The following is a 27372-nucleotide window of genomic DNA, read 5'->3' on the forward strand; positions in this document are numbered from 1 at the left end:
CAGCTCCGGCCGCCCCCTTCCTCCACGTGCGGCCCAGCCCCGGGCGCCCCTGCCGCGGCGTGGGTGTGACCTGGGCCCAGGGGCCGCCCCCGTCGGAGCCGCCCCTGGGGTTTAAATCTCCCGCCAGAGCCAGAGCCGGGGTCGGGGTCGGGGTCGGGGTCTCCTTCTCTCGCTGCCACACACCGGCTGCTGGGGGCCTGGGTTAAATCTCCCTGACCCCCTCTGCCCGCCCAGGAGGCGCCTGGTCGGAGCTGCCCCTTGGCCCAGCTTGCTCCGCTTAGGGGGAGTCTGTCAGCAGGTCTTGCTGCTGCCCCCAATGCTCTGCGCGAGGAGCCTGGCTCCCCCCGGCTCCGTTACATCGGGGGGAGTTGGGAGCAGCTGCCCAGAAGTCCCGGGGAGAGGAAGTGCTGCAGGAAGGGGGGGGCAGCGGGGAATCCGCCGGGAGGCTTCCCCCGGCCGCTTCTCTCCGTTAATTTCCCTGTTCCCACCCACCTTGCGCTCTGCCCCCGCCCTCGGCACGTGCTCCCCTTATCTGCCAAACACCTCTGCTATCTCGGGAGTGAAGGCTTAGGCTTATCTACGCTCCCTGAGATAGGAAAATGGCAGCAGGTGACAGGCAGGAGTCTCCTGGGGAAGCGGATGTTGGCAGGTCTCAACGGTGTCCTCCGCTTCCCTCCCCCGCTGCATTCAAAGATTGACACGTGCGGCCCTCCCTGTGCATTTCTCCGGTGCCCCACCCAGTTCAGGGGTGACCCATGCAGGGTTGTGTCCCCTTTTGGGGTTAAATAGCCTCTCCGGTCTCTGGCTCATGCAGCACCTGTGCTTGGAACACCCCTTCTAAATGAACTGCTTATTGTCTGCTTTGCTGACATGCGGGTGCCACCGTGGGGGTAGCGAATGTGGTATCACTGCTAGTCTGGTAGGAGGCCAGGTTTGCCTGTGTGACTCCGGGGTTGTATTGCCACAGGTTGTGCTGTAAACATGTTCCCTCTGCAATGTATTTAACTGGCAGCTACAAGTACCAGGATTCATGATGGCAGGAGCAACTTCTTTACCTATTTCCTCCTGTCAGGCAGGATTCCAGTTAGTTTTCTGCTCTGGTACCACTGGGTATGTCTCTGCTACAGTTAACCCAGGCTCCTGCCTGGGTTTTAGTCTTAACTCCCCTAGTGTGCACACAGGAAAACCTCAGTGCCAGGTTTGGAGGTGCTGTAAGCCTGGCCCAGCCTACTCCTCCATGAGTGTGAGTTGGAATCCAGGCTCTGCTTTTAACTTGGGCTGGAACCCACCTGCTTTGCAGTAAGTACACAGGTTAAATCACAGGGCTGCTGGGTAGTCCTCCAGTGCCTTCCCACAGTTCTCCCCAAAGGACAGACAAGGTCTCCCACGATCGACAGGGAAAGAATCCTAGAGCATCTCAGCACACAGAGCCAGGGGCTTTGCCTCCAGACAGACACAAGCGAGTGCAGAACCGGGAAGGACGCGGTAACATGGGCAGGGCTTTGGAGCTGGGACACTCAGACTCATGCTACGCCAACCCAAGTATTCAGAGCCAGGTGCCAATCTCACAGGTTAATGCTACCATGTAGACGCAGCCGTTTTGTTCTTTGGTCCCATTGGGGGGGGATGAGCAGAGTTCTGACTCTTGATAATTACAGCAGAAAGAATATTGATACTCTAGCTTGGTGGTCTCCAACCTTTTCCGGGTGGCGGGTGCTGAACGATGAGACACTGAGGACCATGGCTGGTGGACAAGCATCTGCCGAAATGCTGCCGAGAAGTGAAAATCAGTGGCATTTCAGCGGTGACGCCTCTTGGTGATGCCGCTTTTTGGCCGCATTTTGGCGGATGTTTGTCCGTGGGCCAGTATGTGGGTGCACATAGATGCCCTGGCGGGCGCCATGGTGTCCACAGGCACCGTGTTGGGGACCACTGCTCTAGCTTTATAAAATAAAAATATTTTTTAAACACCAAAAGGAATACAGACAGGGAATTGTCCACAGTCTTTTAACAACAGGAAGTGTATGATGATGTCTTTGATTTGATTACATCAGATCTAACAAATACAAGTCTCTTCAAAGTAACCTAGCCTCCCTCCTCCTGAAAAAATATAGGCCCATTTGAACCTCAGTATCCAAGAGATTTCAATATGTCATTGCTGTGGGTTTGTAACAGACGTGGACAGCGCAAAGCGTTTTGGCAATTCTCATTCAAATAGTTCCAGAACTTATGTGGACTTCCTGAATTTCCTCCTTCGTGTGTTTGAATAAAACAGTCTTACAAAAATGATTCAGATTTTTTCTGTAGTTGAAAACATAATATCTAAAGATCTGTATGGGAGAGTTGTCAGGAATCCAGCATGCCAAAGGGGCAGGTTGGTGTTTTGTTTTTTTTTTGGTCACATCTGTTTTCAAGAATTTAACTCAGTTTGTACAGTGAAAAAATAGGCTGGTTAGTTTTACTTGTTTGTCATTTTCAGTCTCTGTTGCCTCTCCCCAGCCTGCTCTTGCAAGGCTGGGCTACCGGGGAATGTTTTAAATCCAAACAAAATATTCCAGTGGAATTGTAACCAAACAAAACATAGAATGTTTCTCTTCCTCCAAGGTTTTGTCGCATCATCTTGAAGTTTGTCACAGCTCAATCACTCTCTAAGTGAAGCTTTAGAAGGCAAGTGTCCAGCAGTTGAATTATTGGTGTCTGTGCAGGGTTTTAGTGTCTAACAAACTTCTAGGGTCTTTTCTATTTCCGTTGCAGGGTTGACCTCGGAGGTAGTCAGAGGTAAAGGATCTGCAGCACTAGCTTCGTGTTTCACTTTGTCACATGACGTGGGCTGAAGATAATGTTCTTTGCTGCTTCCAGACTGGAAAGCTTGATATGTGACTGCCTTGATCTGAGCCAGGCTCTGCCTTGGTCAAGACTGAGCACTGCCCACTGCGAACTGTAGCATCACAGGATCGCAACTCTGTATTAAAGTGGTCATGGCTACGCTTGGTTTACAGGCCAAACTTTGACCATCTCTATGCTACTTACTGCCACTAATTCATCTTTCGTGGCCTTTGCTTTCTCTTGGCATCTTCCCAGACCCACTCCTGGGTCAACATCTTTTCTCTCTCCAGTACAAGGGCTTCTCCCCTCCCTCCCCCCCCCGCCCTTTGGCGGGTTGTTTTCTTCTTACTGCCGCTGGGAAATATTGCTGAGGTGGAGAATTTAATGCCAGACTGGGCCTGGGAAATTGCAGCACCCAGGGTAATCTGCAGCTACCTGTTGAAGCATGAACTGTACTGACAAAACAAACCTGCCCAGCTTCTGCCCCCTGTACTCTGAACTCTTCTAAAAGCAGGAGTTGCGGTGTAGATTGCTCACTTTCATGTGGAAGATGGTGCATTCTGCAGCAGAGAACCTCCCACCGTGCTGGGATGTTGGTTCAATTGCAACTCTGGTGGAATAAAGCCCCCTACTGAATTGTCAGCACCACTTCCTGCATCAGTCTTCCCTCCTTGGAAGTCTCCTGTCTATGGTTTAACTTTATATTTTTCTGGCAGAAACTGTTCTTGCGTCCCCGCATGCATTGTTGTCTTTCGGTTTATCTTGGGTCTTACGTGGGACTAGTTCAGCTGCATTGGAGGTGGCGTAACTCTGTTCTGGTAGGAATTACATTGGCGAAGGGTTGTGTGGGCAGTTCGTGTAACTACACTAATCCTCCCGTTGGCATTCCATGGTGCATTGGTTCGCGCCTGGCCTGGCCTGGCCTGCCTGGTTATCTATGCGCACTCCGCTGCTCCAGGAGTATCCAGCCAGGATGTCCCACCCCTGTTCAGATACCACTGGCACATTCTCAAGAATCTGCAACTCTAGGTCATTGCAGGGGGAGAGGAAGGATGGTCTAGTGGTTAGAGCACTAGCATGGGATTCAGGAGAGCCAGGATCAATTCCCTTTTCTGGCACAGACTTCCAGTGTGACCTCGGGCAAGTCACTTAGTCTTTCTTTGCCTCAGTTCCCCATCAGTAAAATAAGAATGATAACATTGGCCTCTTTCACAGGGATGTGGTGAGGATAACACTTTAAAGAGTGTGAGATGCTCTGATACTGTGGTACTAAGAGACCATATAAGACCCTAGGATAGATAGAAGGACATGGATCTAGACTCCACATCAGGAGATCCTGGACTTCCTTGCCTCAGGATGCCACGTACTGATTAGCCTGACCCTGTCTGACTTATGCACTAGATCACAGCACAAGGCTGCTGGCAGTACTGATAAGGCAAAGGTGCAATGGACAATGTCACCACATGGTGGTGCCAACAGAGGTACCACTCGGGTTGTACTTTACACTGGCAGAAGTAATTTTCCTGGGCTCTGAGAAGGCTGCACGTGTTTTACCAATAGGATGGCAAGTCAGGGAGTCTCAAGGGGTTGCATTTGTCACTGTGTGAAGCAGATGCCTTCTCTGCCTCCAGGTTACAGAAATGACACCTTGTTCTGATGATAACAAACGGAAAAAACCACACCCAGGATTGTTGTGCTGCTTTGCTGGATGTTCTCGAGGGACGCTGTCTGCTTGAGATCTAAGGCAAAATTGTCAAAAGCGATGTTGGTTTCTAAGTCCCGTTGTCTTTTAATGCGATTTTGGGTTCTCGGGGCCTGAGTCACTTTTGAAAATAGGAGTTAGGCCTTGTTTACATTTTTTTAGATCAACCTAGTTATGTGACTCGGGGCTGTGAAAATATCACCTCTTGGGTGCTGTAATTAGGTTGACCTAATTCTTCCATCAGCCTAGCTATGGCCTCTCAGGGAGATGGGTTACCTGTGCCAGTGGTTCTCAATCGGGTACACAGGGGTCTTCCATCTCATCTAGAGATTTACCCAGTTTTACAACAGGCTACATAAAAAGCACTAGTGAAGTCAGTCCAAACTAAAATTTCCTACAGATGACTTGTTTATACTGCTCTGTCGACTAGACACTGAAATGTAAGTACAGTCTTTATATTCCAGTCAACTTATTTTATAATTCTATGGTAAAAATGAGAAAGTCGGCAATCTTTCAGTCATAGTGTGGCTGGGACACTTCTGTATTTTTTAAGTGAGGGGAAACTTGGGGTACACAAGACAAATCTGTCTCCTGAAAGAGGTACCGTAGTCTGGGAAGATTGAGCACCACTGAGCCATGCCAGTGGGAGAGCCTCTCCCATCGGCATAGCTAGTGTCTACACTGGAGCACTGCAGCTGCGCCGTTGTAGCGGTTTAAGCGTAACCGAGCCCTCAGACTGGTGGATTAATGACGATGGAAAAACACCTTCCGTTACTATAGGAAGCGTCTGCAGTGCTTGTTGTGTAGACAGCCGGTAGCACCTAAGTAACTTAGGTTCTTTTGAAAATTCTGCCCTTAGTCAGTTTCAGAAAGCAAGTTTAAAAGTAGTTTCAACCCCCGACAACAGTCCTCTGGCCAAATCTTGTGGCCTTACAATCACATTGTCCCGTTCTTTCAGAATGGCTTTTCTCTCCCCTGTTGCTGCATGAAAGGCCCACACCACCCACGGGAAGCTGACTAGGCAGTGAAACTGCCTACCCACAAAGTGCCCTCAAATGTACGTAGTAAACAAACTGGGGAAAGAGAGGGAAATTATTATTTATTTATTTGCCACAGCGCCTAGGACCCCAATGTGCTAGGAGCTGTACAATCACAGAACAACAACAACAAACTTTTCCCGACCTCTTTCAGCTCTAGCCACCTTAGTGGTTCCTTGGAGCAAACAAAAACGTTCAGCAGGAAATGTGATCTTTAAGCCGGCTGTCTGGTATAGAATGTACCGCTGACAGTAAGGACTGAAACTCGGCAGCAGTGTCTCTGTGGACGCCTGTCTCGCTTCACCGGGCAGGACAGCCGCGGTATAGATTGAATGAAGACGACTGTGGCTTCTCAGTGTGTGTCTCTTTCCCTTCCCAGGCTGCGATGGCAACACCGTATAGCTGTAGAGGTGACCAACGAACCCATTCTGGAGTTCAAGCGGGGCAGCCCGGAACGAGCGGCTCTTCAGAAGGTACTGTCCTAAGTTGTTCGTTGGCAGCCAAGAAACTAGGGCTCTTCTCCCCCCAGTGTGGCATTTGATCTTCCAGGCTTACTCTAAAGTGGCTGATTCTTCAACTGAAGTGGTAGGACACCCTTCCCAACCCCTGATGGTTACCCTCTTGGGGAGAAGCCTTTCGCCCACTCCACCCTTGTTACCCCTCCCATAACCCTGCAGGTGGCCCCCCATAACAAGGGGATGTTCTCAGTCTGAACAGAACTTGGTACTGGAGAAGTCCAAGGTTTCCTTTCCCTGGGACGTGAGCACAGTGCTGGTCTGGCAGGCAGGTTCTAGAGGGACTTGGACGTGGACCTTTGGCAGGGCCGTGGGTAGGTTTGAGAGTGTGGTGGGGGAGGAAGGCGGATCAAAGCCATGGCTGGCTGGACCACCCTTCCCATCCCTGGGGGCTGCCTTCCGTTCAGCAGAGGGGGAGCTGCCAGGCTCTTACCAGTTCATTTTTGTTCTGACTCATCCAATAGGCGCTAAACGATCTGAAGGGCAAGACGGAGGCCATCCCGTGCGTGGTGGGGGGAGAAGAGGTGTGGACGTCGGACGTCAGGTACCAGTTGTCGGTGAGTCCCAGTGGGGAGCGCCTGGTTGCTAGATGACCCCTCCACGGCCTGGCAGAGCCCTGGGAACCTGCGAGGAACCTTTTGGACACAACGGGGGAATCCCAGTGTGGGGCAGTTTTATTCCCTTCCTGGAAGACATTCCCCTCTCCAGGGATTGCTCCAGCTCATTCATGAATTTCTCCCTCTGGGGTGTAGTTCTACCTAGAGTCCTTATTAAATGTTGCCTTGTAGCAAACCGGCCCGTTACAGAAATGAGGACCCTTTCCCTGAGACTTACAAAAGGTGAGCTGCCTTAGCCGGGAGCTATTTGGCACTGGTGAGGCCACAGCTGGAGTATTGCATCCAGTTTTGGAGCCCCCCACTACAGAAGGGATGTGGACAAACTGGAGAGAGTCCAGTGGAGGCAATGAAAATGATCGGGGGCTGAGGCATATGACTTACAAGGGGAGGCTGAGGGAACTGGGGTTATTTAGTCTGCAGAAGAGAAGAGCGAGGGGGGATTTGATAGCTGCTTTCAACTACCTGAAGGGGGGTTCCAAAGAGGATGGAGCTCGGCTGTTCTCAGTGGTAGCACATGACAGAACAAGGAGCAATGGTCTCAAGTTGCAGTGGGGGAGGTCTAGTATGGATATTAGGAAAATCTATTTCACTAGGAGGGAAGGACTGGAATGGGTTCCTTAGGGAGGTGGTGGAATCTCCTTCTTAGAGGTTTTTAAGGTCAAGCTTGACAAAGCCCTGGCTGGGGTGATTTAGTTGGGGATTGGTCCTGCTTTGAGCAGGAGGTTGGACTAGATACCTCCTGAGGTCTCTTCCAACCCTGATATTCTATGATTCTCTGTGGGTGGCATAGGCCAGGGCTGGTGCACACGATTTGGTCCCTGTCCACACAGGCAAAACCAAAGCATGTTGCACGTGAGTCCACACAGGCAAAACCAAAGCATGTTGCACGTGAGTGTCCCCAACGTCTGTCATTGATGCGGGACCCAGGTGTCTGGGTGAACCCAGCAGGTCGCTTTGGAGCAGGGTGGGTCCCTGGGGATGGGGCTGGATACACACTGTACCTGGATTTGAGCCTACGTCACTGTGTGTGAATGGGGGACTGTTCTGTACACAGAGGTGTTGCGGGGGGAGGGTAGAGGGGGTGTGTAGATTTGGGCAGGGGGCTCTTTAGAGCATTAATCACCCCAGGCTCTCTTCCTTTCAGCCGTTCAATCACTCGCATAAGGTGGCCAAGTTCTGCTATGCGGACAAGGTGAGTGTGGCCTATGGTTGTGCCCAGACCTGCCTCCCAGTGTCTGACCTGCAGGGGGCAGGCTTGAGGGCGCATGGTCATGGGACACCGAGCTGTCGTTTGCCGGTGACAGACTGAACCCAGGGAGGTTTCCCCAGAGCCTGCAGGGGAAAGTGACATTTATCCCCTCTGCTTTAATGCGGCTGAGCTCCTAACATGTGGCAGTGCTGTGGGCCTCTGGCTTGCAGGCTGTGGGTGCTTTAAACAGCATAACCTAGGATAGCGCCTCACGCTGTGTCCACAGCCGCTGGGCCCGCGCCCTGCACAGATCCCTCTGTCCCTCTCTTGGGGTTCTGCGCCCCTGCTCCTTGCTAGTGCAGCTGGGGGAGAGTGGGGCAGAGCTGCTTAAAGTGAATGTGGGAGTGAAAGCCGGTGCTACAGTCCAGCTGCTGAGTTGAGTCGCTGCAGAAAGCGGGGGAGGCAACTCCGTAGTAGGTCATCTTCCCTCAGAGCTGGCACTGAACCAGAGTCCCAGCCAGATGCTAAATGAATTGTAAAACCTAGGCCCTCCGTCGCGACCGATCCTTGAATGGGGCGTCCTGGCCAGATCCCAGCGTGGTTTATGTTGGCAGAATGCAAATTTCCCTAGCGGTTTCAGCTGGACATGGGAATCGTCTCCCTTTCCTGCCCTAAAATGGTTACATAGTATTGGACAGCTGCTGCCTTCCGTGCCAGAGGTGGTTGCATTACACTAGTGGCTGAAGAGACTCTGATATTCAGTCCTTTCCTTCCTGGCACTGGGACTGGGCAGCTTGGGGGATGTATGTAGAGTGCTTTGAAATCCCTATCAGAACACACAGTGGTGGTATTTGTTTAGTGTTGTAACCGTTAGCAGGCAAGTGGAAAATCCTCTTGATTCTGACCTGCCTGCTTGAGTGGTTCTTGACCCCCTGGTGTTCAGAGCCCTGATGAGCCCTGGCATAATTCTAGGCTCACGCCTACGGCCTGCAGCAAAGTCTTTGGGTTATTGCTGGGACTGCATATGCAGCGGAGTTGGGGTGGGGCTGGTTCCATCTGAGCCATGAGGCTGTCGCGAGCCCTGGGGTGTGGGGCTGGGGGACTGAGATTTTGAGAAGCACTAATCCGTTGGGCTTCCATCTTCTACGCCTCAGGACTTGCTTAACAAAGCCATCAGTGCCGCCATGGCCGTGCGGAAGGAGTGGGACCTGAAACCCGTCCAGGAGAGGGCACAGATCTTCTTCAAGGCGGCCGACATGCTGAGTGGGCCAAGGCGAGCGGAAATGCTGGCCAAAACCATGATTGGGCAGGTAAGACTGTAGGTGGAATGGTCCCCAGAGAACCTGCTGGGACAAATCATGATGACTGGAGGGGGTGGAGGGAAGGGGGCAGGAAGAGCCGGGAGGACGTGGCACAAATATGAGAAATGTCTGTGATTCGATGAGATCTTGGTGAGCCTGAGTTCTTCCTTTGTGGCTGGAGCCGTCCGTCCGTCCGCTTCTGCTGGGGACGTTGGCCGGCTGTTTTCTAGCAGGACCCTCCCTGCACCTGGAGAGCTGCGGGGGGATCTTTTTAATGGAGCGGATGTGCGGGCGCTTCTCTCTGTCCCTTCCCACGTAGCAGGAGCTGGTTATAAAGCCAGGGGTAGGGAGAAGAGGCTGTTGAGTGGGGTGGACATACCCAGGAAGCGTGAGGTGAGCAGCTGCTTGGGCTCTGGCTCCGCTTTCAGCGCCATGTTAGTGTCGCGTCAGCAGCAAAAACTTCCTGGGCCAACCTGGCTGAGACAGTGGGTGAAACGGGGGAAGTCTGGCTAGAAGGAAGGTGATGTCCAGGGTTCAGCTGATCAGGAGTGGCCAGTGAGACCCACAACTAGGGGTTTAGATTCTAGCAAGAACCTGATTTCCCCCTTGGCTTTTGCTGCAAGAAGGGGCTGTATGAATCCTGCAGGGCATCTGGCAGGGCTCTGTCCTGATGCACCCGCTTCGGAGCGTGGATGGGGTCTTGGAACAAAGGAGCCCCCCACCCTCCAAATACAAGTATACCCTCCCCAGGAAAACCCTACGGGAGAAGAGAGGCCTTGTTCTGTTCTCTAAATCGCGACGACTCCTGTTGTGTTGACCCAGCAAGGGAAGCAGACCCCAGAGCCAAAGGCCCTTCGCTGAGTGCCCCCAGGCCTTTAAATCTGCTAGCTTGAGTGCTTCGGTTGGCATGTGGTGGGAAATGGGTCAGTAGGATAGCATGGGTTCCAGGCTGCATACCGGGCTCACAGATCAGACAGCACTGTGAAAGGCTAGGAGGGGCTGTGCATGGAGGGAAAGAGAATTAACTCATGTATGATGCCTGGCCTGGCATTGCTGAAATGGACCGAGGGAGCAGCAAGGGGCCGTCAGAGAAGAGTTTCGTGGCAAGAAGAGGAAAAAAGGGGATTTCCTGGGTGCTGATGCAGCCAGTGCCGCCTTAGCAATTACAGTGATAGGGTCTGGTCTGTGTTCATTACACAGGGTGTTGTGTGGAACAGATGTCATTTTGTGCAGGGCTGGTGACTTACTGGTGAGGGACACCTGGCTTTGATTCCCAGCCCTGATCTGTCGCCCTGTGCTGGGGGTAGGGGGCAGGTCAAGGCTCTGCCAGGTAGAGGGAGGGGAAAGATACTAACAAACCCAGTCTGAATCTGGGAGTCTGGCTTTCCTGCTGGTCGTCACCCACCCAGTGAGAGCAAGGGGCAGAGGCGGCATGGGGCAACGTAGCTTGAAAGAAGCAAAGCCCCTGTGTCTGTCAGCCCCTAGGGAGAAAGCCGGGCGGGAGTGTGTTTCAGGGCTACCTGAGTGCCACTAATCTCTCCTGTTCCCCTTTCAGGGCAAGACTGTCATGCAGGCGGAAATCGACGCAGCCGCGGAACTGATAGATTTCTTCCGATTCAATGCTAAGTATGCTCTGGAGCTGGAGAACTCTCAGCCCATCAGCGTCCCCATCAGCACCAACAGCATGGTCTACCGGGGGCTGGAGGTGAGGGGAAGGGTGGGGTGGGTGGGCTCAGACACATGCATCTAAGGTGTGGGGGGAGCGTGAGAAATCCTGGCTCAGACCAGATGCTCTCCCTGTGCATCATGAGCTGTGGTGGGAAGTTTTTTTCCACACTTCTGCGGCCTCCCTTGGGGTGTGCACGTTACACTGTGTAAATTCTCCCTTTCCCCTCCCGCACGCAGGGCTTTGTTGCAGCTGTTTCGCCCTTTAACTTCACTGCGATTGGTGGGAACCTGGCAGGGGCTCCAGCTTTGATGGTGAGTGTGGAGGAGGGCGCGTGGGTTTTCTTTACGCAACACTGGGGTTTTGGATTAGACGGCTCTTTGCCCAATGAATCGGCCCTGTGTGCTACCCCCAGGGATAGCCGAGCAACCAACGCTCCACAATCAGAAAAGAAATTTGCTTTAATGGAATGGTAAGGTTGCAATTTCAAACCCCCTAATGGTAAGAAATGCAAACATCAAGGTGCTCTTACTAATTGCACCCCCCCATTTCAGTATCCTATCTCTGACGTTACCAGATGCTTCATAGGAGGGGGTAGGAAACCCTGTAATGGACAACTATGGCATCAGCTGCCTGTAGGGGAAGCTTCTTCCTGACCCCCACCATTTAGTGATTATCTCATGGCCTGAAGCATGAGGGTTTGTTTGCCTTTTATTCTTATTCAGGCCTCCCCATATGGATAATGGGTTACATTAAATGCGCCCCGCCCCCCTCCAAAATCTTGCTAAGCTCTTGGCTTCAGTGACATATTGTGGCAGTGAGTTCCCCTGGCTAGCTATGCATTGTGCAAAAATGTATTTCATCTCTTTTAAATCTGTTGTCCTTGACCGTTCCCTTATTCTTTAATTATTAGAGAAAGTAGGTAGGCGTGCCTAGTTTACCTTGGCGTGGCTGGGGTACAGCCTCTGCTACAGTGGGCTTTTATGGGAGGCAGCCTTCGTGCTGTCCTCTCGCTGAGCACTGCCCGTGGAAAGGTTGGTGTGAGTACTCTGCACCCTTATCAGCATCTGCTGTAGAGCACTGGTTGCATTACGAGACTGTGAAATTAACTTGTTAATGAGGCTGCTGATTTCACAGTCGGGCAGTGTTACACGGGCGCTTGCATCAGATCAGGCTGATACGTTGGGCTTTGGGTGAGCAGATGGGATTTCTTAGCGCTGAAGTGCCGCAAGCTGATACTTGGTAGCCTCAGCTTGAGTCCTGCCTTGGGAGTGGGCATGAGGCGGGATATACCAGGGTTTTCCTAACAGCTGGATTGTGTGGGGTGGAGGAAGGGCAGAAGAGGGAGTGGGTCAGAACAATAAAACTGCTGCAGTTCTGTGATGCTGGGTTGGACTGGAATTCCAGCCTTGCTTGGTAGTTCTGCTGTAGCCTCTTGGATAGGTTTACAAAAGAAAGGGGGTGGGGAGAAGAGAGAGAAGTATTAGCATCGAGTGTCTCTCCAGCACCAAGATCTGCCTGATGCAGGGTTGGCGGGGATCAAGGAAGGGCTCCTTGATTCCTCCTGGGGCATTTGCACATGCCCCTGCCCATCAGTGTAAATTAGAGCAGCTTAGAGGCTGCTCTGGTTTATGCCAGCTGCGAATTGGTGTGGCACAGATGTGCCTTGCGCTGCCACCTGTGCTTTGGGAGTGAGGGTGAAGTTTGGTGTAGGGGCCAGCTATGCCACCAGAGCACTCCCTTATGCTAGCTAATTCTCAGCTGGCCTGATTTTACCACTTGTGCTGCTTGGCGCGGTCCAAACAGATGGAGCGATTCTGGGCCAGTATTTGAAAAGTTTCTGAATGAAACTAACTAAGCCCTAGCCTGCCCGAACTAGCCAGTGTCTGTGTTGAGTTAACTCAGATTCCCCATCAAACATGGCCAAAGGACTACAGAGTCCGGCCTGTATTGCATTTCACAGTGACTTCAACATTTTGCTGAGTGATGTAGTTTTCCCACCACTCGGAGTGGAAGAAAGCGGGGAGGGGAGGGGAGGGTTTGTGTTGAAAGGCTCAGGAACTGAACATCCAGTCCAGATGGACAAATGTTTACGGCCCCTTGTCCCCACCTTGCTTTCTGTCTGCTGTGACTGTTGTGTCTTGGTTCACGACACCACTGCGCTGCCCTGAGCTTCCACATAGCTCACCCCTTGCTTGGCCGAGTGGCTGGCGTAGTGGGTGTAGCACATAACTGGGTCGAACCTTTCAAACCTGGCTCAGCGGCGGCTCCAGGCACCAGTGCTCCAAATGCGTGCCTGGGACGGGAAGCTGCGGGGGGGCGCCCTGCGGGTCCCTGTGAGGGCAGCAGTCAGGCAGCCTTCGGCGCGCCTGCGGGAGGTCTGCTGGTCCTGCAGATTTGGCAGCAATTCGGTGGCGTGCCGCCGAATCTGCGGGACCAGCGGGCCTCCCGCAGGCGTGCCGCCAAAGGCAGCCTGCCTGCCGTGCTTGGGGCGGCAAAAATGCTAGAGCCGCCCCTGACCTGGCTTCAGCCTCTTACGAAGGTGAGTCAGGCCCAGGGCGATGAGGGAAAGGTGCAGCACTAGGAGAGGATTAAGGGATCCCTGCTGCTCACATGGCTGCTTGGGGCAGAGTATAAAAGGAAGGGGAAGCTGGGGTCAAAGGGAAGCTAAGGGGTAGGACGTGTCCTCTTCCCTCCAGGCTGGCTGAAGGGGGGGCGGGGAGGGCACCTCTCTAGGAATTATTGCCCAGTGTCTTTCAGTTCATTCACCCTTTTCTGTGGACAATAAAAACCAGTCCTGAAGAAAGCCTTAAATGGACTGAAGCCGGGAGCTTTATTTCCCTGTCCTGGCTAGTTAAAGCACCTACTGGTTTACACTCAGCTTCAAGGAAACCTGGCCCAAGGAGGAAGTACAGTTGTGTGGCTGAAGCTGCTGGCGGAGACTCAGGTCCCATTCCCAGCACCACAGCTCGCTCTGTAACCTTGGACAAGTCCCTTATCTTCTCCTGCCACTGTTTCCCCCTTCTGTAAAATGGGGGTGGCAGGCTCAGCTGGTGGGAGATCTGCATGGGAGTGGTGCTAGAGATCAGCAGAGGGTCATGATGGGGTCTGCCGGGTTTCAGTGTGAGTGGGGAGAAGTCTTGAGGCTTCGGCTGAGTCAGGCATTAAGCTCAGCGCTGTTCGAAACGGAAACTGGAAGCCAAAAGCAGGGGATGGGTATCAATCACACGCACATCAGCGCTGCTGGATCCCCCCCCCCCCCCCCTGCAAACACAGCTGACTCTCACTGCTCTGCCCCCATCTGCTTCGCTGGCAGACAGGGGCTTTGGTTGGATCATTGAGCTTTGGAGCCCTGGGGTCAGCAGTGAGGGGGCCACTCATCGCCCGCTATCTAAGCCCATGGCTGCCCTCTGTGATCAGTGGATTTGTTCCTCCTCCTCCTCCTCCAGGGAAATGTGGTCCTGTGGAAGCCCAGCGACACCGCCATGCTGTCCAACTTCACCATCTACAGGATCCTCCTGGAAGCTGGTCTCCCTCCAAACGTCATTCAGTTCGTCCCGGCTGACGGAGCTCTTTTTGGAGACACGGTCACAAGCTCTGAGCATTTCTGCGGGCTCAACTTCACGGGCAGCGTGCCGTAAGCGGGCAGGGAAGCTGGCCGAGGGTCGGTGCTTCGGAGAGGTGGTTGGGTCAGGCAGGGTAGGGTCTTGCTGCTGCAGCATCCTCTGCTCAGGTGTGATGCAGCAACATACCAGTGTTTTGCAGGCACTGGAGGCTAGTTCAGGACTGGTTAATGCCCTGCAAGCAAGGTCAAGATTGGGACAATCCCGACAGAAAGGAAAAAGATCAGCTATAAGAGGGTCCCATTGTCATCTCGCTACTCCCCATTTTCTCTGATGGTGTAAGCACAAACTACACTTGACACATTATGGCAGCTGTGGAATGATGTTAATTTCCAGGGCATAATGAAACCTTTGTGGACGTTACCAAAGCCCCTGCTTCTCTAGACTCCAAAGACTGTAAATAGTTTGCTGTGGGGACTTCCTGCAGGGCTGCTGGTGGACAAATCCAGGCTCCCATTTACACTGTGACCAAGGGGTAGGGCCCCAGTTAAAAGCGGTGGTGTAGATGGCACCTAACCTAGTCCATGCAGCAAACTTAAAACTCTGGAGTATCTACCGTTCTTTCCCTACAGGGACTCTCTCTGCAGGCTGGAATAGGGAGCCGGGAGTTCAGATTCCTGGGTCCTGATCTCATTCTGTGTCAGGGACTCCTGACAAGTTTCTCAGCTGAGGCACAGAGAGAGGTTAACCCTCATCTGAAAACTGGGGGTGATATTAACTTGTCCCGCAGAGCTTCCGTTAATTGCTTGCAAAGCCTTTAGAGAGCTCCTTGGGAGAGCGATGCTGTAGGAAAGGGATGTGGTGTTTGTTCCACATTCACCCTGCCAACAGGCATTAAAGGGATGTGAATTAGCCTGGTGAAGGACTCCATGGCCAGATCAAGGGCATTTCAAGCAGGTGCTCCGTTTGTCCATGTAGATTTGCAAACTCCCACTCGGCTCCCAGCCCTTCAGGGTGAGTTATTCCCGCGAAGGGCTCTACTAGCCCTGCCTGAAACACTGCTCCCAAAGATGACAGACTATTAAAACCGGGGGGCCCCGCTAACCAGCCGAATGACATGGTCTGATGAGCACTGGGCTTTAAAGGTGGGAAGCTCATAAATTAGGATTAGCGGCGCTCTCCTGGTGGGAGCATATTAGCATTTTTATTGTTTTTGCAGCTCAGGGGTTTGTCACAGTCAGAACCAAAAAAGGAGGGAAAGAAAAGAACTGGAAGCTCTTGCTAGACTCTCTCTCCTTTATTCTCTGCTGTGCCACTTTTCTCTCCCCTTTTTCACTATCTCTCCATCCCTGCCATCACCTTGGTGTCTAGGCCCTGGTTCTCAGGTTGTCTCCCCTGCTCTCTCGAGGTATGAGCCAAAGCCTGTTGAAGTCAATGGGAGTTGTTTCCATTGGGTTCGGTGGGTGTTGGATCAGGCCTCTTGGCTGGAATGGGGAGGTGAAGTTTCTTCAGCTCGTGGATCTGGGTTTTTAGGACAATCTCAAATCTTCCTGGGGCCTGAGAGCTGGAGTCTGGTTCCACAGCTCTAGAGATGCTCGCTCCAGTGTGCGCTGAGTAACCGCGGTGTGGTGCCAGGGTCTCACTCTCCTCCTCTGCCTTTCAGAACCTTCAAGCACCTTTGGAAGCAGGTGTCAGAGAACCTGGATCGATACCGCACCTTCCCGCGCCTGGCAGGAGGTAATGCCCAGGCTTCGCTCTCGGGGGGACAAGAGCCATGTGGGCCATGCCAGTTGGAGGGGAACGCCTCAGCAGGATCTGAGCTGCTACCAGGCAGCAAACTAGCCAGGCGTGTGTGGCCAGCTTGCTGTTCACTTCCGTGGCTGTGTTGTATTTCAGGTGGTCTCCTACCAGACATGTGCATTTGAAATAAAACAGGTGTCTGGAGAGAGACCTGGGGAGGCATGGGCTCCAGTGGGTGCAACAGGGAATTGTGAGTTAGGACTCCTGGGTTCTTTTCCCAGCTCTTGGAGGGAGTGTGGTTTACTGTTCAGAGCAGAGTCCCGAAAGCCAGGACTCCTGGGTTCTAGTCTGAGGGCTCTGTGAGAGCCTTGCTGGGTGGGACACTTCATTTAATTGCTCTGTGCTGTGCTGAGTTTTAAGATGGGGCCAGTTGCTCTTCAGTGCTCAGTTTAGGGGAGGACAGAGGGTGGTGATATGGACATCCCAGGGGCCTGTACTCAGGTCCCAGGCACTGCAGGGCAGAGTCCTCGTGTGCCTAGCCATGTGGAGTGGTATAGGTCTGTCTCCTACACGCAGCCTAAAGAGCCAAAGCTGACTCAGTGGGGACCCCATGGATGCTTTCCTTCCCCTATTCAGGTTAGCTTTGCCCTAGCTGACATCCAGTATTCCCCCCACCATCCTATTCCAGAGCACGTCCTTAGTGGAGCGTGCTCTGCCCCGGCTGAGCTGAACAAGCTGAGGAATTTAGAGAACCCGATGTCATTTTGAGATCAGTTTGGAGAGGCCTCTTGCAGTGAACCTCTTGGGAAGAGCAGCTGGCCCCAGCGAGCCTGGTGCAGAAATGGCTGAGGCTGCTCTGACAGGATGTGGTACCCAACTCACTGCAGGAGGAGTTGGGTAAAGAGCAGAGGATGGGTGGTTGTGGGGCTGTTAGGGGCACCTGGGGCAGAGCATGGGGGGGTAGGGTGCCAACGGCTGGTTGGTGCTGTTGCAGCTATTGAGGTGGGTGGTTTGTAAGGCTCTTGCTCCATGCTGGGCGTCCTCCTTTCTCTGCTCACTCATAGGAGCCTACAGCAGATGCTGTACTCCCATATAAACCCATTGCTCACCTCCTTCTAATGGGACGATGGTCCCTTTGCTTTGTACCTAGTGAGGGAGAAAGGGAAGTAGGGTGACCAGATGTCCCGATTTTATAGGTCTCTTTCGTATATAGGCTCCTATTACCCCCTCACTCCTGTCCCTATTTTTCATATTTGCTGTCCGGTCACCCTAAAGGGAAGAGACGGGGTGAACCCAAAGGATTGCAAGGCTGGAGGGAAGGCTAGGACTAAGGAAACAAGGTTCAAACTCCAGTTCTGTCACTGACCTGCAGGGTGATTTAGTGTGAGTCACTGCCTCGGTTTCCCCAGCTGCAAAACGGGTTTGATAATTCTGACACTCCTCACAGGGCCGCTGGGAGACACTTGGCTGGAGCTGCTGGAGCAGAGTTAGGCAGGGTATTTATCCCTCACATGTCTTCACTTAGAGCCAGACCTGCATCCCATCGACCACGAGGCAGGGTAATTCAGACAGGTGAGCCGGGTAGGCAGATGGCTGGCCTGGCTGAGGAGGGTGCGGTGTCTGCTGCTCGAGTGTTAAGCGGGACTGTACACGAAGCCAGCTGGAGCTGGCCCTAAGTCGCTCTGTCTGGAAGGGATGAGGCAGTGATGGCTCTTCCCGCCCGGGATGGGTTGGTCTGTGTGTCTCCTCAGAGTGCGGTGGGAAGAACTTCCACTTCGTGCACAGCTCAGCCGACGTGCCCAGCGTAGTGAACGGGACCCTGCGCTCGGCCTTCGAGTACAGCGGCCAGAAATGCTCGGCTTGCTCCCGCCTCTACGCCCCCGACTCGCTGTGGCCCCAGATCAAAGTGAAACTGTTGGAGGAGCACCGGAAGATCAAAGTGGGAGACGTGAGTGGAGCTGCTGGGCTTTGCGGCTCAGCGGGTGGCTGATGGGATTAGAGGCTGGAGTAGCTGGCTGCTAATTCCTATTGAACCGAGCTTTTTATCCGCTGGTTCTTCCCCCCTCATCTTTTTAGTGATTAGAAATTAACTTGTAGCCAGCACTGCTGAGGAATGATGGTAAGGAACTGTTAACGCCACAGCGTAATTGAAAAAGGCCGGCTGCTCCCTCTTAGGGGTGTGGGGATGTGCGATATTAAAGAAGGGACAAGTGTCACTCGAGGGATTTAGATTCTCTTTCTTCCTCCTCCTGCCTTCCGAGCTACCTGCCTGGCGCTCAGAGGCAGTTGATGGCCTGTAGAGCGAAGAAGCCTGCTCACTCTTTCACCAGGTCCCCTTCTTCCTTCCGCAGCCTGCCCAGGATTTTGCGACCTTTTTCTCAGCTGTGATCGATGACAAGGTAAGACCAGTCCCCTGCCCCAGTCCCCTTGCTGGCTTGACCGCTTGAGTCCCTCCAGAGGGTGGGTCCTGGCTGCTATGGGGTGGCTCTGGCATGCCGATGGGCCTTTTGGCCTATGTGCCATTGCTCCCTTTTGCCCCTTTGGCTTGCCGAACTCTGATCTCCTAAGTCAGCTTTCTTGCTGCTCCACTAGAAGCCTCGCTTGGTTTCTCCAAGCCAGCCAAACCCTCCTGGGTATTGATTATCCCTTCTCCCTCGCCCTGGGCCTCGTCAGGGGCTGCACTTCCTCCCCTTCCATCGTTCCAGATGTAGCTGAGCTGGCAAGTGCTGTCCTAAGTGTGTTCTTCCTAGCTTGTGGGCAGGCAGCTGGCAATACAGGTGGCTTTTTGGCTGCAAATCCTTCTCATCCACTTCCATTGCGGAGAAGGAGCTTCTGCGGCACAGGGCCTGCCCTCGTTGTAAAGGCTTTGTGCAGCCCCTTGCTGTGCCTGTCTCCCTACTCTTGTCCTTGCCCCATGGCATGGCCAAAGCACTAGCCAAATAAGACTGCAGTTGCTCATCTTCAATACAGAGGTGTAGCTGGCTATGCTACAGGTCCCAGCATACAATGCTCCACTTTGCTAGTAGTCCTTGGGTCTGTGTCTCCCGGGGCCAGCTGCAATGTGCAAAGTGTACACAGCTTTGGGTTTCTAGCCAAATCTGGACACCCCCTGCCTTACTGCACGTGCACCTGTCTGAGACTGCTGTCCTTAGGGATGGTCGTCATGATCTTGCCCAGAAGGGGCCTAAGATTCTAAGTGCAGGGATGCTCGTGGGGCATCCTCCTGAAAGCAAACCCCGGGGCATGCAGCGAGATGTGGACCTAGCGCTGCCTTCTAGGCAGCACTCCAGCAAGTGGCTTCACGCGCTATAATGGCGCGTCTGCCGCTGCCGGATCCATGGCTAGTGTAGCCGACGGGCAATGCCTCCTTTCAGACTCCTCCTCATACTGTGGTTTTCAGTCTTTTGCACGTATTAAGAAGTGGATCCAACACGCCAAGACGTCGCCCAACCTCAGCATTCTGGCGGGGGGGACATGTGACGACACCGTTGGGTATTTTGTCGAGCCGTGTATCGTGGAGAGCAAAGACCCAAAGGACCCCATCATGGAAGAGGTGAGTATCTCTTTTCTCTCCTGCGGGGGTCGAGGCTGAATTGACAGCGAGACGAGCAGGAGGAATAGCCATTGCGGAAGCACAGATTGTTGAGAGAGAAATCTGGCCATCTAAGCCAGAGATTCCCATCCTCTAGGACTGATCCCATAGGACTCCCTCCCCTTAATGAGTAACTTGCACTGCTCCTTGGTGTGTGTGTGTGTGTGTGTTGCTGCCTCCTGTCTAGACTTGTAGCCCTCCTGTGGGCCTTGAGGTGCTGACACGACTGGGCCTCAGAGCAGCACAAGCTCCATGATGAGCATGCAGTTAAATAGGAGGCCACCGGTGCAGCATAGTAACTAGTGCAGGATTGTTCCCTACGCTGTCTTTCCCTGTGCTGTAGCTGCTCGAGTGACGGAGCATCCACAGGTTCTGGGAGGGGCCGGTTGTATGTGCCAGGAAGCCCTTCCTGAGAGCTAGCTGAGTGTCATTCCACCACGCCTCTTGGCTCACCCTAGTGATGGACGGAAACCACAGCAAACAAAGACAAGGGCTGTGTCTGTGAAAGGCCAGCTGGGCGGGTTCCTCTAAAGCACCTAAAACTAGAGCCCAATGAACTAAAGGAGAAGCAGCAGCCTCATCCCAAGCCCATTCTATGGGCCCGGGGTTAGGGCTGGCTGCTGCCGGGCCTAGCGTTCCTCTTCCACACGCTGCCACTCGCTAATGAAGCAGGGGCTTACAGGAGGGCCTTTGGGGGTATGTCTACACTGCGAGGAGAGACCAATGCCAGATGACTCGCACCCAGGGCTCCGGCTGCGGCTGTTTCATTGCTGCGAAGGCTTCCAGCCTCAGGCAGAGCCTGAACTCTGGGACCCTCCCACCTCACAGGGTCCCTAGAGTCCTGGCTCCAGCCCAAGCCCAGGCATCTACATAGCAATGAAACAGCCCCGCAGCTGGAGCCCTGCAAGCCTGAGTTGGCTGGCACAGGCCAGCCGCGGGTGTCTAATTGCTGTGTAGACATAGCCTTTGACAGCCAGCACTGCAGTGTAGGTGCAGCTGTTTCTTTTCTCCGTCCTGCGGCCTGAAGGGGATGGAAGTGTGTAGGGGAATGACTCTAATGAACATTCATCCATCCAGATTGAAGGGTTGTGTGAGTGGGAGGCTGGCCCAAGTACAGGACCCTAAACACCTTAGATAACAATGAAGGCACACTGCTGTCCTTGGCAGGACCAGGACGGAACTGCCTGCCAAGCAAATGCTACACTTGGAGCCCGATGGGCTGGGAGATGGTGCTCTGCCTTCCCCCGGCGTCCTTCCCTGCAGGAATTGATTGTGCTCCTCCTGCTTTCACAGTGCCAGTCATTTCTCCCGTTTCACACCGGCGATTTGTTCAAGCAGCAGGCGCTGCCATCAATAACACGCAGCAATTGTGCGCCGCGCTCGCCGGCATGCAGGCTCGGCTGCTCCTGCCCTGACAGCCTTTGTTTTGCTACGCAGGAAATTTTTGGCCCAGTCCTGACTGTGTATGTCTATCCAGAAAAGCAGTACAAGGAAATCCTACAGCTTATAGACACCACATCCCCCTATGGCCTCACGGGGGCAGTGTTCGCCCAGGATAAGTAAGTCCCTGAATTCTCACCGCACACGCTCTAGCAGTGTGCGCTAGTAACTCGCTCTCTGCTCTTTCTTTCCAGGGCGCACTAGGGGGCGAATAATTTTAACCCTTCGGTTTCTGTCATGCAGAACCAGCACGTGTATTAGCTCCATTTTCATCACTGTCTTCTGCTGCAAGGAAGTCCTGGGCCAATGGCCCCTTACCCCTTCATGGGTAGGGCTTTGCACAGCATGGGCCAAGTACTGATTTAGGGCAGGGAGGCTCCTCAGCTGAGCCCCTTGCACCTTTTGCCTAGAGGCTCTGAAGGGTAGTTCAGGGGGATTGTTGCTGTTTGAGTCTTCAGGGTGTTTTCCCTCAAGACAACACTCCTGTGTCCTGCCAGCCCCAGATGGCTCGTTAGGGCTGCCCCATGGCCATCAGAGGTGGTGAACTTTAAGTGGTGCAACTCTCTGGGACTGAGTGGTACAGGGGATGGGTTTGGAGCAATGACACACTTCACAGCTGTGGTTGAGGCCAGCCTAGGGCAGCAGTAGCTAAGAGTTGACCAGCTTTTTGTCCGCTTCAGCACAGAGGCCAGGGATTGACTAGGCTCTGCAGGGTACCCCAGGAATGCTGAATCTTCTAGGCCAGAGCAATATTGGCAGGGTGGGTTGCTTAGCCGGGGGTAGATGTTGGGCTGCGACCTCTGGCCAGCACTACGTTCTCTTGCACCCGGTATGGGTTCAGGAGACCCACAGCAGATTGAAAGGATGATGCCCTGAGGGTGGCCGCCTCCGCTGTGTCACTGCTTCCCCATCTCTCCTAGGAACGTCATCCAGGAAGCGAGGACGCTTCTGAGGAACGCAGCTGGCAACTTCTACATTAACGATAAGTCGACGGGTGCAATTGTGGCCCAGCAGCCATTTGGGGGCGCCCGTATCTCAGGTGAGAGCCCTGTGCTGGGGCAGATGTTCACGTGAGAGGGGAACAGCTGTCAGCTGATCCATACACAGTGGGGTGTGAATATTCCTCTCTGGGAACTACAGCCAGGTGCTGGGAGTGAGCAGGCCTAGGCTCTGTGCTGCCATCTCCTCAGCTGTGGGATGGGGATCTCTCTACGGAACCTCCTGTAGGGCAAAGACTGGAGTCTGCTCCCTATTGGGGAATGACTCCTTCTCCCCATAAAGAGCCCTTCCTGGCTTTCCTACAGGAACCAACGACAAACCAGGCAGTCCCTACTACCTCCTGCGCTGGACGTCTCCCCAGGCCATCAAGGAGACCCATGTGCCCCTTGGAGACTGGCAGTACGCGTACATGCAATGATCGCGGCCCAGCGCCTTCCATGCTGGGAGAACGCACTCTTACTACTGACTCCCAACGCACAGTGTAGTTGCTGATCTCAGTGCCAACCTACGGCTCTAATAGTATTTAAAACATTTTGTTTTTTCAAACAAAATTTAACAGACTGTTACCCAGAAACAACAGCAGCCCTTGTGATTTCTCAAGCCTGATGTAGAGGATTAGTCTAAAGCAGGGTTCTTCTGTAGGCTGCAGTTTGTTCACAGTCCTCGAGCAGGAGGCAGCTGCTCATCAAGGAACCGGAGGCCTGTGAAACAGTAGAGGAGAAACGTTCTGGCAAGAATTAGATAACGGGGATTCATGCTGATCTGTGTTAAACAAATCCATGAAGCTTGCCCTCCCACTCCACATCCCATAGAGGAACATGCTCGTGGAGATGTTCTTGTCCATTTCTCCCCATACATTGGTCTATGCATGATTGTGGTTTTCCATCTAGATCTCAGGGACAGAGTGTCTCCTGCTGCAGGTATGAAGCCAGTGCCCAGTCTGCCATTGGAGAGGGAACAAATCATTTTCTTTAAAGGGCTTGGACACTTATTTCTCCGCAAGTTGTGGTGTAAATCTACCCTGCACAAGCCTGCTGGGCACTCGGAGTCTGGGTGAACCTTGCTGCTGCCTGCTAAAAATTCCCTTTTTTAATGCTTTTAATCTACTCCAAGTGGGGGTAGATCTAAGCTCCGTTAGAAACTTTTAGTGCATGGTAGCTTATGGCAAGCTGGGATGTAAATCTAAGTGTTTGTGTGGACAAGCCCTGTGTTTTATCATCAAACACTGTAGGTGATAGAATGCCTTCCATTAACACTTCTGCTGTAAAACCTTTGCAGAGTTTAGAGGGAAGAAGCATTTAGGGAAGTAATGCATGAAAACAGCAACTGAGTTGAGACTGGGCAGAGCCCTGGTCTTCCAACTCTGTCCATCCTTTTTTAAAAGCAGCCTGTAACACCCATGTCCCTCTCTGCCAGAATTGGGACCAGTTTTGCTTTCTCCCCCTGACATGAGCTTCCTGAAATAATTGAAGCAAGAGCTATGTGACTTGTACTGGAGCAGATAATGGCATTAACAGGATGGGCTTGTCTCTGTTACTTTCAGAGCTGTATTATTTTCCAGACACTTGTTTTTAGTTTAATGCTTGGGCCAGGTTACAAATCATGCTTGTTAGTTAAGAAGTCCTATTCCGGGGAGTAGGGGGAAATGTATGCAAACTCTGGCTTGAATTGATCCAGAGAGCTACACCCCTGGACTCTGGCTGCGCACTTTCCCAGAGTTCCTTTCTGTTAAGTTCAGAGGCTCTAGTTTGAATAGCGTAGTGACAGTAGCTCTATTTTGCATGTAGCACTGAGGGAAGGCTGGTAGTGTGCATACCTCATGGCTACTTTGCTATTAAACCCGTTGATTTAAAAACTGATTCAGTGCTAGGCACATGTTTCACATTAGTACGGTCACTAGCTGTGCTAAGCTGAGCCAATGGCAAGAGTTGGCCATACAAATACTATTTTGCAACTGCGTCAGTAATAGGCGCATTAAGACGTTTTAGGTCTGCGATTCACTAGCAGCTATCCAGTTGGGCAGGCTACTCCCCGGTGAGGTTACCTGAATGGATCCAGAGCGCATCTCCTTTTCCCTGGTGTGAGCCTCATGTTAGTAACAAGTGCGTGGCAGCAGGAATCTTATCGACTGCTCAGAGGAAAAGAGATCTGAGCACAATGGCAAGAGTCCATTTTGCCTCTCTTGGCCTTAGCAGCTTGCTATGTGTACAGCGAATACCCCTGACTGTATGTTCCTGTACAGCATGGGTGACACACACCCACCTGTTCTGAGGCGCAAAACTGCTCTAAATTGCAAATGCTACTGCAGTCTTATGAGTAGGTTTTTACGACGTGTCCACTGAGCTCTCGTATCCAACTTTCCACGTCCTGATTGGACAGGACTGTCTAAGTTAGAATGTTAGCAAGCTGTTTGGGTTGACAGTTCCACAGCCCGAACTGTGAAACTGTAGATGACTGACAGTACGGATGTTACTTGTCTGAGATGTACAGTCAGTTAAATGTTAACCTCTACTGTGCCTTGGCTAGTATTTAGCTTTCAGGTCAATAACTGGTCACTGCCACTGAAGTCAATATCCACTTATTGCAAAGGTCAAATGCTGAATCATGAGACAGAAAAGCTGTTGCCGTAACTTAGTTACACAAACTTGTATGCATTTTAAACGGTAACTCTTGAAGCAAAAGTTTGTTAATGACTGATACTACTAGCACTTTTTGGTTCTAACTGTGTAAGCTTGAAGGAGTCCACTGTGTTAGATTAAGTATTTGATTCAAAGAAACAGATTTCAGATACTTATTTACCTTTTATCACTATGTAACATAATACAAAAGTAATATTAGACAAGATTAATGTGTACCAGTATGCACAATAGCAACAAGATTTTGCATATTAAAATAAATCAGTAATTTATCCAGTAAATACAAACATTCATGTGATTGATAGCTGAAGCTACTCTATTTTATATAGGTTTGTGAGGTAAGTTTGCATAACGCTGCCGGTGAGAATAAATTTTCTTCCACTGATTCTGCATTTAGTGCTTGTCTACACAGCACAGCCTACAGAGATGTGAATTGTAGCACACACTGAAGTTTAGTGCTGTAATTACCCCACGTAGATCTTGCTAGCATGAACTAAAAGATACCCAGTTTGCATTACTGTATGGCTGTTTTAAATGAGACTACACTGCTATGAAGTAGGTACCTCTTAGTTTGTGCTAGCAGGGTCTGCTTACAGCACAAAACTTCAGCGTGTGCTGCAGTTTGCAACCCTGCATCTGCACTGTGGGGTCATGTAGACAAGTCCCTTAGAGTAATGTCTACACTGCAGTTAGATACCTGGGGCTGGCCTGTCAAGAGATGATGTACCAGGCCATGCTAATGCTGGATCTGAGCCAAGATCCAAGCTCAGGGTCTGTTTAATTGTGGTGTAGACTTTTGGGTTTGGCCTGGGCCCAGTTAAACAGTCTCTCTCTGACCCCAAACCCTGTGAGCTGAGTCACCAACCACTGTTTTTTGATGTACCCTTAGTGCCGAGTGACTTGGGTATCTGTCCTTCCAGCTCTTACCTCCTTCTCAGCTATCCTCGCCAGGTCCTCACTCCCTTCCTTGCAGCTCTCCCTCAAGTGCTCGCTATAGACTCTACTACACCCTACCTCTGCCTGCTTCACAGCTTGTTCCAGCCCTCATTCCTTGCTCAACTTAGATCAAAACTGCTGCATTAGCTCAGTAACCCACTGCTGTCCCAGCCCTACGGCTCCTAATCCTACCACATTCCTATTGCCCTGGTGTAGTTTCCCTCATTTTATCCCATTCCTTTCCACGAACATATGGTGGAATCTGGGATAGGAGATGACCTGGCTTTGTACCTCTTAAAAACCAGTGAGCTTTAAAAGATGAAAAGCTTTTAAGCAGGGAATGACCCTCGTGGAATGACCCTCGTGGAATAACGGGTGTTTCCTAGCATAAGGATGAAATAAGCAGGATCAGTGAGTCAAAAAGAACCACCTGATCATGTAAGAAAGCACCTGGGTTTGTTTTTAGTTGCAAACTCTGTCCTGTTTCAAACAACCCTGCCCCAGTTTGGAAGCCAGATGAAGCTCATCAAATTAGCTAAACTGCCACTTTGATTTTTTGGGGATTCAAAGGAACCTGCACTCAGAGACTCAAGTGGTGCAAATCCCATGGATCAAAACTAAAGAGGTCACTTGCATAAAACCCTGTGGATGCAAACAGAGCCACTGCCACAATAAGCGGCCTGTCCCCTGTGCAACTCACTCTCTGGCCCGGTGTACTGCCACAGTAGTGATGGAGACGTGTGAAAAACAACTGAGTTTTGTTTTGCTCCTTCCCAACTCTACACAAATGTCTTTCTAATATTAGAAACTGCTGCTCAGAATCCTTTGCTATGTTTGCCACCCTGCCACACAACAAAGAGAAGTAATAAAGTCTTGTTTAATTCTGTCCTCCAGTTTGCCCATTAACTCTACCTTCCCTCGCCAAACACTGGGCTTGTGTGATCTGTAATGGCAAATCTCCACCTCCAAAAGCTGGGAAGGGAACCAGCATTTTCATACTCTCATTATAAGGAGCTGGGGCTCCCGTTGGTTGATTTTTTCTTAGTAATAATTTGAATGCTGTTGTCTACACAAGAACGTGGTCTGTATCCTGTTGATGGCATGTTAGCAAAATTGGTCTTACCTGAAATGCACTGTACAGAGAGCAATGTTGATCAGACAGAAAGCTAAGTGGGTGACCAGGTCCTTCATAGCGGAAGGACTTCAGATTACTAGCTCAGTGGTCTGGCTGATCCAAACAGCTGTGAGTGTTTGCAGATGATTTACCGGTTGTGCTCGAGCTGGATCGCTCTTTGCTGCAGCTCAACTCGGGGTGAATGCTGCAAGATATTTTCGAAGTGAAAGGTCGCTGCTGCTGTCGTCTCACCTGTGTGGGAGAATGTATTGTGTTGAGGGATGAGAATACTACTCAGGATTGGGCAGGTACTGCTCATAAAAGACTTGCAAAGCATGGCCATGACCTGAAGAATTCTTTCCCTTGCCCTAAATCTAAGTTTGGCCTGAGGGTTGGGGATTATTTCTGCCTGACCAAACGGCCACAGGGCCAGCTTTTCAAAAGGTGTTCCAGCACCTAAAGAGGCAGATGGATTGAAAAATCCCACTAGGTGTGTCTT

General features: G+C 52.0%; 1 protein-coding gene across 1 annotated transcript in view; it reads left to right on the forward strand.

Moving 5' to 3' along the window:
• ALDH4A1 (aldehyde dehydrogenase 4 family member A1) overlaps positions 1 to 27209 on the forward strand; it is a 27393-nt gene extending 184 nt beyond the window's left edge. The window contains exons 2-15 of the mRNA XM_032787557.2: positions 5945 to 6038; positions 6545 to 6637; positions 7842 to 7889; positions 9041 to 9196; positions 10743 to 10892; positions 11093 to 11167; positions 14303 to 14490; positions 16080 to 16153; positions 17908 to 18104; positions 18508 to 18555; positions 19557 to 19709; positions 21186 to 21307; positions 22109 to 22227; positions 22493 to 27209. Coding sequence (XP_032643448.1) covers positions 5945 to 6038; positions 6545 to 6637; positions 7842 to 7889; positions 9041 to 9196; positions 10743 to 10892; positions 11093 to 11167; positions 14303 to 14490; positions 16080 to 16153; positions 17908 to 18104; positions 18508 to 18555; positions 19557 to 19709; positions 21186 to 21307; positions 22109 to 22227; positions 22493 to 22605 — 1630 coding nt within the window. The 3' untranslated portion in view covers positions 22606 to 27209. The remainder of the gene's footprint in view (positions 1 to 5944; positions 6039 to 6544; positions 6638 to 7841; positions 7890 to 9040; positions 9197 to 10742; positions 10893 to 11092; positions 11168 to 14302; positions 14491 to 16079; positions 16154 to 17907; positions 18105 to 18507; positions 18556 to 19556; positions 19710 to 21185; positions 21308 to 22108; positions 22228 to 22492) is intronic.
• The last annotated feature ends 163 nt before the right edge of the window (positions 27210 to 27372 follow it).

Source organism: Chelonoidis abingdonii, chromosome 23, assembly GCF_003597395.2.
Source record: "Chelonoidis abingdonii isolate Lonesome George chromosome 23, CheloAbing_2.0, whole genome shotgun sequence".
NCBI lineage: Eukaryota > Metazoa > Chordata > Testudines > Testudinidae > Chelonoidis > Chelonoidis abingdonii.